The sequence below is a fragment of the Cavia porcellus genome, unplaced genomic scaffold (genome assembly GCF_034190915.1).
Source record: "Cavia porcellus strain 051 isolate PalLab524CR breed Dunkin Hartley unplaced genomic scaffold, mCavPor4.1 scaffold_9, whole genome shotgun sequence".
In the NCBI taxonomy this organism is placed as follows: domain Eukaryota; kingdom Metazoa; phylum Chordata; class Mammalia; order Rodentia; family Caviidae; genus Cavia; species Cavia porcellus.
In genome coordinates this window covers 57,319,867-57,329,955 of record NW_026947492.1, presented here as the reverse complement: position 1 = coordinate 57,329,955, position 10,089 = coordinate 57,319,867, and the positions used below count along the sequence as shown (strand labels likewise).

General features: G+C 36.9%; 1 protein-coding gene and 1 pseudogene across 1 annotated transcript; both read right to left on the bottom strand.

The window, feature by feature from the left end:
- Positions 1-2,504: 2,504 nt before the first annotated feature.
- On the bottom strand, positions 2,505-3,420 carry Cavporv1r-ps627 (vomeronasal 1 receptor cavPorV1R-ps627 pseudogene; annotated as a pseudogene).
- Positions 3,421-8,800: 5,380 nt separating this feature from the next.
- Positions 8,801-9,733, bottom strand: Cavporv1r607 (vomeronasal 1 receptor cavPorV1R607). The gene has a single exon (NM_001167463.1). The coding sequence runs from the start codon at positions 9,731-9,733 to the stop codon at positions 8,801-8,803; it is 933 nt and encodes a 310-aa protein (NP_001160935.1).
- Positions 9,734-10,089: the final 356 nt, after the last annotated feature.

Below are 10,089 nucleotides of genomic sequence, written 5' to 3'. Positions count from 1 at the left end.
CAAATCTTGCACAAGTAGACAAACTGGAACAGAAAACAACCAAACTTAACAGAGCAATGAAAACAATATGGGTTTCAAATTATGAACAAGATTAACAATGGCTTCTGGCTTCCCTATTTAGACAATTCTTACCCTTTTACTTTCCCAGGGTGCACTGTACAGTTCGTATCCCACTAACTCCTTTAGTTTTTAGATTAGGGAGGCAGCCCACTATTTACCTAAGTGGTTCTGAAACTTTTTACCCCTGATCTTGGTCTCAAGTTGCATCCATTTACAAAAGCCTCAAGGTTCTCCTTCCTTATAGCTGAGTAGTTCTCCATTGTATAAAAGTGTTATGTATTTCCACCCAATCTGCCACTGATAGGTGAGCTACCCCCACTTTTTCTGGTTCCCTGTCACATAGAGCATTATTTTCTTTTCTTTGACTTTCAGTCTATAAATCCCCATTCATGTTAAATGTATTTTTATATAAAGCATATTAATGGGCCCTATCTTCTGACCCACTCTGCCTGTGTTTCTTTTTATTGGTAAATTGAGGCTATCTATATTAGTGATTATGGCCAACCTTCTCTATCTCATCTCTGCCATGCTACTTTTCTGCCATTGGTTGTCTACTTTTCCCCTTCATTCCACTGTCTTCCCTGTTCAGTGAGCCCCCTCTTCCACTGTTCATGAAACCATGGTCTTTTCCCTCTCTTTTTTCTAAAATATCTGTCAGTACTTTTTTAGGGTTGATTTGGTGGTCATGAACTCCCCCAATTCCTCTTTGTCATGGAAGCATCTTGTTTCTCCATTAATTTTGAGAGATAGTTTTGCAGGACCCATCACTCTGGGTTGGAGAATACTTTCTTTCAGGGCTTGGAATACTTTGATCCAAGCTCTTTTGATTTGATGGCTTGTGTCAAGAAGTCTGTTGTGATTCTGATGAGTTTTCCTTTACAGGTGATCTGTTTCTTTTCTCTGACAGCTTTTCATATTCTGTTCTTGGGTTGAGTTCCTGGGATCTTGATTATTATATGTCTGGGTATGGATCTATTTTGGTTAGAGCTGGCTGGAGTTCTGTATGCCTCATATATTTTGATACTTCCTTTTCTTATGCTTGGGAAGTTTTCTTTAATTATTTCTGTAACTAGCCTTTGTATTTCATTTGTGTTTACTCCTGATTCTTCACTCACGTTTGTGTTCTTAATTATATCTCCTCTTGTCATCTTCTACCCTTTGTATTGTTATTTTTTGTCATTTTTTTAAGAGATCTTTCCTTTCATGATCACACATTGCCAACCTGTCTTTGAAGTTTGATAGTTTATCTTTAGTTTCTTTCAAGCAGTTATTCTAGCTTTCAGTGGGGTCTTAAATTTCTTGGTAATCTCTTTGAATCTGTTTTATGTATGTTAAATTTTTAAAATATTCTTCATCGAAGATGTCTCTCATTTTTTAATGCCCCCCATTCTTCCATCTGTGTTTTCTTGAGAGTTACTTAGCATTTATTTCTTATTTTTCTTATGTACTTACTTTACTTGTTTTAGTAGTTTAGTTTAGAGTTCCTTTATAGTATCATGCCGATAATTCTTTTTGTCAGGTGCTGCTTTTTCAGACACCACAGGAGTGCAACCCCTGATCTCTTCTGGGTTTACCTCCCATTAGCCAGTACTGTTTGGGTTGGCGGTTGGAGACTTCCTTTTGTTTCTTCCTCTTGCCATGTTTCTGGTTTCTTCAAGATGGGTGGATAATGGGGTCCCAAGCACTTCCTGTATTGGCTACAATTACTCTGAAGCATGCTTGCTAGGGATTGCTGCCCTCCCCAGTCTGCTGATGAGCACTGAGGAACAAGCAGGGGTGGGGCAGGCTAGGCCCTCCCTTCTGAGCTGGTCAACCACTGGGAGTAATTTACCATGTTAGTGTGTGCTGCATAGATAGGGCCAGTTAAGGATAGCTTCAGGGGAACCTTGGTCTTGGCTATTGAATCTTGCATGGGGGCTGGACTCAGTCCAAGCAATTCTTACCAGTTTTCTCTGTGCTAGGAGTGGCTGACTAAATCCACTGCAATTCTTGTTCTGGACTTATCCTGCCCAACTCCAAAATGCCTCCTGATCAATCACCACTCGCATGGGAGGACTGAATTCCCAGCACTCACCACAAGCAGATCTCTGAACCAGTGTTGTTCTCCACTCCATTGCTCCTCTCTGCAACCATGTACTCCCCCTGAGGACTTTGGACTCACCAACCCCCAACCTCACCACAACCTCATGTCTTCAGATTCCAGGGGCATTTCATGTACAATGGAACTGGCTCTGTTGAGAGTGCGTGTGGCTACATGATTTTCCTTTTTTTTTTCCCTTTCATTGCTTCCTGAGTTGAGAAGATCTATCTTTTTCCATCAGGTCTTCACCAGGAAGCTTTATTTCAGCATCTGAACTGTTTCTCTCAGTAAAGCTCTTTATTTATCTGCTTATTAATCCACCATCTTCCTGCTATGCCAAAATTATTCATTATTAAGGAAAAGATCATTTAATGTCTCTCCTCAACACAAATATGAAGCACTTGATCATTCGTCTTTCACTACTGATGAGAACCAAAGCACTCCCTGTAACACAGCCAATGTCAACTAGCATCAGGACCCAATGATGAAGTGGGCCAGTGTTTCACACAATGGAGGATGTGGGCCAGATAACAGAAGCCAAATTGTACAAAGCAGGGAAAAACTCAAAGGTAGCAAAAATAGTCTTGATGTTCTTTGCTCTAGAGATGATTTTGGATATGGGCTTTTCCTGTGAGCCTGTTGATAATGCCTTCTATGCACTAGAGAATCACCATATACCCACTTGAGAGCATCATTAGCTCTATACTGGAGAAGTACTTGAAAACCACTGGTAACAAAAATATATACTTAAGGAAAGAACTAATGATAAAAAAAGAGCAGGATTTAGTAGGAAACATAAAACTGTGTGAGGTCACAGTAGGAGGGGCAACAGTGGAAATTAAGCCTAGACCACTGTTGAACATATTGATGACTCATAAAAAGAGAAGCCAACCCAGGTTCTGATGCACGGATTTCTGTTTGAGCTTTGTCAAACAGGAGCTTCTGGGGCTGAGAGTGATGACCTGGAGGATGCTCAGCAGGCAGGTGGTACAGATGGCGAGGTCCTGCATTAATCTAATCAACTAGATAACAGATGTCCATATGATATCATCCCACAGAGTGTCTATCACTATGAAACTCACATTTAGGAGAATTACTATGTGAATAAGTGCCAGGTGACCAACAGTCAGATCAGTAGGGTTAGACCTGTGCTTCAGAAGGAGTGCATGACAATGAAAGAAAAGCAGGAGCATGTGGGCAATGATTCCAATGCAGATTTTAAAGGAAGCCATGTGTGTTATGCCAATGAGAGTGGGAAATCTGTTTTCATTTATCTTCATAGGATGAAAATACTAGAGAATACATTTGAAGAGACAAGAGCAGAAAATTTCCAATCACAAAAAATTACTTCTCTATTTATCAACTTCAACTAAAACTCTACCTCCATCAAAATATTCAGATTCACCCCATTAGGTCATTTTCCCACTCACATAATCAAGGGAAACTCACATTCTCTAGGATATTTCTGGGCTCTTGGTCTGTTCTACCATCTCCCAAACATGGCTAGATTCTGGGTCTTTCCAGCTCCCAATTACCTCTGTGCAACAATCATGTTATGGAAAGTGTTGTAATATTTTTGATTCACTTTTAATTTTCAAACTGCAATGCTATATTTATGCTTTTTATGGGCATTCACTTAATCAGTAAGCTATGGTTTCATTACATGATGTACACAGAAATAATAAGAATAGTTTAATCTAAAAATCTAGCTATCTCAGTTACTTATGGATCACACACTGTCACGGAATACAGAAGCTGAAATTGAGCTTTGGTAGTTCATGTTTATAGAATTTTTTCCATTTCCTCTCTGTTTCTACCCTATGTGAGTAGAGATTTTCAAAGTATGTGTTCATGGTTTCTAAAATTTTCATTGGATCTGTAGTAATTTCCCTCTTTTCTGTTCTTATTGCATGGATTTGATTTTTTCTTTCTATATCTTTTTAAGGTTGAGTAGAGATTTATCAATTTTGTTTATTCTGTCTAAAAACCAGCACTTTGGTTCATTAATTCTTTCTAATTTTTATTTCAGTTGCATTATTTTCTGCTCTAATCTTTACAATTTCCTCTCCTCTATGAGCTTTGGGTTTGACTTGCTTTTCCTTTTCTAGAAGCTTGAGGTGTAGCATTAGGTGGTTTAATTGTGCTTGTTCCATTTTTTTCTTATGTGACAATTTATGCTATATATTTCCCTTTTAAGACTGCTTCATTGCATCCCAGAGGATACAGTATGTTGTGTCTGCATTTTCATTGTGTTGCAGGTATTGTTTTATTTCTTCTTTGATTTCATCTGCTTCCCACTGGTTGTTCAGAAGGTTGTTATTTAATTTCCACGTATTTATTCAGGTTTTGAATCTTTTTCTGCAATTGATTTCCAATTTTAGTGCACTATGCATGGGACAATTTCACTCTCTTTGCATTTACTGCAGAATGTTTTGTGAGTTAATATATGGTCTATTTTGGAGAATGTTCCATGTACAGCTGAGAAGAATGTGTATTCTGATGTGATTAGGTGTAACACTCTGCAAACATCCACTAATTCCATTTGTTCACAGGTATGATTCAGTTCTGTTATTTCTTTGTTGACTTTTTGTCTAGTTGTTCTAGCTCTTTATGACAAGGAGTGTTAAGGTCTCCTATTACAATTGTGTTCTTGTGTATTTGATTTTCATGTCCATTAACATTTGCCTTGTATAGTTGGGTTCTCATGTATTTGGTGCACATATGTTTGTAATTGTTAGTTCTTCCTATTGTAGTTTTCCACTTAAAATATGTGATTGTCTTCTTTATCTCTTTTAATCATTTTCGGTTTGAAGTTCACTTTGTCTGCAAACAGAATAGCTATCCCTGCTTTTCTCTGGGTTCTTGTTGCATGGAGTACTGTTTTCCATCCTTTGACTTTTACTCTATGAGTTTCTTTTTGAGTCAGAAGTGTTTCTTGTATACAGCCTATTGAGGGGTCCTGCCTCTTGATCCATTCTGTCAACCTGTTTCTTTTGACAGGTGAATTGAGCCAATTTACATTTATGGATGTCATTCATATGCACTGGCTTGACTTTGCCATATTGTGTTTCTGTTGCTGGTTTCACCCTTTCCTCAATTGTTTAATTTCTTATCTAGCCTGGTAGTTTCTTTCTGTTGTTTTTCTGGAGATTATGATCATTTTTTTCTCTTTCTACATGTCTTTCAATACTTTTTCTAGCGTTGGTTTGGTAGATATTAATTTCTTCAGTTGTTCTTTGTCATGGAAGTATCTTGTTTCTGCATTAAACCTGAAAGACAGTTTCACTGGATATATCAGTCTGGGTTGAAAATTGTTTTCTTATAGGGCTTGAAATACTTCACTCCAAGCTTGTCTTAATCTGAAGGTTTGTGCTGAGAAGTCTGCTGTGATTCTAATAGTCTTTCCTTGACAGGTGAATTGTGTTTTTCTATTTTTATGCTGTATGTCTCAGATCTTAATTATTATATATATGGGTGTAGATATATGTTGGTTATTACTGTTTGGCATTCTAAATATCTCACTTATTTGTATATCATATTTTCCAATATTTTAGAAATTATCTGCTTTTACTTCTGTGAATAGCTTAGCTATGTCCTTTGTGTTGTCTCCTGCATCCTCACTGATGTCTATTGATATACATTGTTTCTCTTAGCATCATCTTGAAGCTGCTGCAATGTCATTTCGTGCTGTTTTGTTATTTTTAAAAGTTCTATTCTTTCCAGATAACTAATTGTGATCCTGTCCTCAAGGTCTGAAATTTTATCCTCAGCTTCATTTAAAAGACTTTGCCAGCTTTTAATAGAATTTTTGTTTCTTGGGTGTCTCTTTGAGTTTGTTTCATGAATTCTGATTATTATGTATATTGTTCATTCAAGGTTTCAATCAGTTTCCCATGCTCCTATACTTTTTTAAAAATCTATTTTTTTCTAGTTGAACTTAGCAACTCTTTTACTAATGTTGGTATTTCTGTCTTTACATGAAAAAAAATTTCTAATTTGATTTCCTCCATAGCCTTATGGAGTTTTTTTTTTTTTAATTTTACTTAATATCTTTTCAGAGATTTCTGGAGTGTTACTTTTGAAGTCCTTTATTTCAATGTCTCCTGTACTTGCTCCTGAATGGACTATATGTTTGAGATTGCATTTTGCTTTTTTTCATTTGCCATTTTCCCTTTTGAGGTTATTATTTGATCCTTCAACCCCACTAGTGTCAACTGTTGGTAGTGTGTATCTTAGGGTCCTACTGTAAGACTGATGTTTGTCCAATTGCTGGGTCCCACAGTGAAGAGGTGGACTATTCACCTGAATTTTCTCTGCAGGCACTGTTGGGTGAATTCAATATTCTTCCTAGGCTGACAAGTCTAGGAGTATTGATGAAAATTAACCTTAAGTTCCTGCTGTTATTATGTCTTAAAGTTGTTCATAATCACCAGATCTCCCTATTGATACTGTTCATCTTAGGTGATACTGTGTCTCTGGGTGTTTCATAGGCCCTTTTAATTTTCCCCAGGTTGGGGGAGGCCTTATTGGCACCTTCCTCCACCTACCTGATGTTTTCTCTGTGTCAAGGAAGGACTCATGCGCCTTTTGCCAAACTTGCTAATGGCCTACTTCTTGAGAGAGCTTTGCTATTGCTCCTGTTTACCCTCTGAAGGTGGCGAACTCTATTCCTATTTTAAGGGCAAACTCAGCTCACTGAGAGAAGCCTGCTGAGTTCTTCTGTTTGGATGAGCGGTTACTGAGTCTCCCCTCGATGCAGCATAGTTAATACACTGCAATGTAAAGTGCTGGGAGGAGGTGTGGGATCCGAAGATCAACAATAGTACTAAGTTCAGAAGGTAGAGAGAGTCCCCAATGGTAGCAGTGGGACTATTTGGGCATGCACTACTGGCTGGAATTCCTGGGTCTTGCAAGGTGGTTTGTCGGGGTGGCAGGGGTCACAGGAGTGGCCTGGTTCTGGCTCGGCCCTGAGTGCACAGCTGGCCCCACCTTTTTGTTTCTTTAATACTCCTCACGTTCATATAACATATGTGATTATATTTCTTTAATACTCCTCATGTTCATATAATGTATGTGATCATATAACATATGTGATTATTAACATATGTGTTCATATAACGTATGGGATAGAAGATCTAATTTTTTCAATGACTTCTATTAACACTATCTTTGTAGGTCTCAAAAATATTTATTCATATATTGTTGACAAAAATCCAAGATGTATTGCACGGTATTTTCTCTTTCACTCTTACCTGCTCTAAAGAACGTAGATCAGATATTTAACTTTGTGAAATTTGAAATCAAGCTTCGCTTAAGGAAAACTTGTGCTATTACAATAGGAAAGTTGGAGAAGTCTATTCCTTATGTCCTTTGTCAGTTGTCATGAAAGCTATTTCTTTCCGTGAAATTATACTTATTTTGGAACCTCAATTCCATCACACAGATCCTGATGACTTAATCAGATTTTTGGAATTCTGTACTCAGGCCTAATAAGGCACATACAAAAATTATGTTGATGATCTCTGTTTGCTGTATTGGCAGTGCAGCATTTGATTTGTTTTAGATGCTGGATTTAAAATGCTTGATTTCCTTTTGGTGTTATAAACACTCACAGAGATTTCAATCAATATATGTTCTTATGTGTACAGAATTTAGAGCAAGAGGTTTTACCATTGACTAGTTTATAATACCATCTACCATAACTGCAATTCACATCACGTGTTTGTAATAAAACAGGTTCCCAGATGCATGTCACACATGTTAGAAAAAAAGTGATTGTGAGAAATTCTGGATTTGGCTTGTACATGATCTCTGTTGCTTATAAAATTCTGTTAAAACAAGAAAAATAGTAGCTTTGATTTTTATTCAAAATGAAATACTAAAATTTGATGTTTAATTTGTAATATTATCAAAATGCTAAAAGAATTGTTTTGAGTATTGCTTGACTTGGTTTACACACAAAAATAAACGGCAAAAACTTGAAATTATTTTTGGTCTATCACTATCAACTTTCATTTCGTGTTTACTATCTTTATTTTTAAAAAGAGTATGTAAGTTTAGCAAGAGATCAGAAAAGAAACTTCTTATACTTATTGGATCATGTCCTGATATAATTAAATTATTTTAAAAGAATGAAGACCACACTTTTCCTTAATGAAATTTATGGTTTTTTTCAATCATAATACAAAACAATGATTAAAATTATGCCACACAACATTACTTATATGATCAGACCTTAGGATACACCATGTACTGTTCAATAAGGCTTTAACAGCATTAAACTTTTCATCCACATTTATTGTTGAATTTTTACAATAGTTATTTTGTTGTAAAAAACTAAACATATATGATAAACATACAAAGCAATAAACATCACAATACAGAGCACACATGACCCTATGATTAAATTTTTTCCTTCAATTTGGTTTATTCTCAAAAATAATTGATATGCATAATATTCTTTACAGTTCAAAAACAGATGAGAGTTCTAGTTCTTAACAGTACATTCTTTATGGTGTGTGTGTGTGTGTGTGTGTGGTTTCTCTGTGGTGTGTGGTGTGTATTTCAATCTGATAATGTAAACTGCGCACTACCACTTTGACCCTTAGTAATCTGGTCTGATATCAGACCTGGACAAATTATCCATTGCTAAGTAAAAAATCATTTACTGTCTATCCTGGATATGAATATGAAGCACTTGATAAACTGTCTTTCACTACTGATGAGCACCAAAGGACAGATTGTGGCATAGCCATTGCCAACTAGCATCAGGACACAGTGGCGAATTTGGTCATGGCTCCTCATGATTGAGTACATGGAATGGAAAACACAGTCCAGAGAGTAAAAAACAATAAAAAAACTCATGAGCAACAAAATAGTCCATATAGCCCTTTTTTCTGGGGATGCTTTTGGAGACAGGCTGGTGCTATGTAGATACTGGGATTGTTTTTTATGTTTGCACAAGAGAATCACCATGTACCCACTTGAGAGAACCATGAGCCCTATACAGGACACGTAGTTGAAAGTCATTAGTGAAAAAAACATATACTTGAGGAAAGGATTAATGGGCAAAAGGGAGCAGGATTTACTAAAAAATATAACACCATGTGAGGTCACAGTGGGAGTGGCAACAGTGGAAATTAAGATTCGACCACTATTGAACATATTGAAGACCCAAAAAAAGAGAAAGCCATACAGGTTGTGATGCAGAGATTTCCGCTTGAGTTTTGCCACACAGGAGCTTCTGGGGCTGACAGTGATGGCCTGGAGGACACTCAGCAGACAGGTGCTGCAGATGGAGAGGTCCCGCATCAAACTATTCAAATATATGACAGATGTACATGAGATTACATCCTTGAAAGTCCAATATCCAAAAGTGTCTATAGCTATGAAACTCACAGTTGTGAGCATCACTATGTGAATAAGAGCCAAGTGACCAATAGTCAGATCTATAGGCTTAGACTTGTGCTCCAAAAGGAATGTGAGGACATGTAAGATAAGCAGGAACACGTTGGCAATGATCCCAATGGTGATTTCAAAGAAAACCAAGTGTTGGATGCTGATGACACTAGAAAATGTGCTGTTTATATTCATCTTTATGGGAGAAGAAATGTACACATGTATCTGAGGAGAAAAGTTGGACAATTACTTACCATAAATATTACCTCTTTCTTCATCAATCACAAGCAACAGTGTATGTTCATCAAATTGTATATATTCTCCCCAGTGTGTCACTTTTCCACTCCTGTATTCAGGGCCAATGCAAATCCTCCAGAGTGCTTCTATGTTTTCTCTCTCTCCCATACTTCCTGGTCATGTTTTGATTATGAATCTCCTTGGCCTCCTAACTACCTTTGTATAACAATTCTCATACTATATAAAGTGTTTTCATGATTTAGTCATACCCTTAATTTTCAAAGTTCACTGTTTTATTTGGCCTTATATGTGCT

Coding starts and splice junctions, on each gene's coding strand:
- Cavporv1r607 (NM_001167463.1), bottom strand. CDS start 9,733: ATGAATATAAACAGCACATTTTCTAGTGTCATCAGCATCCAACACTTG.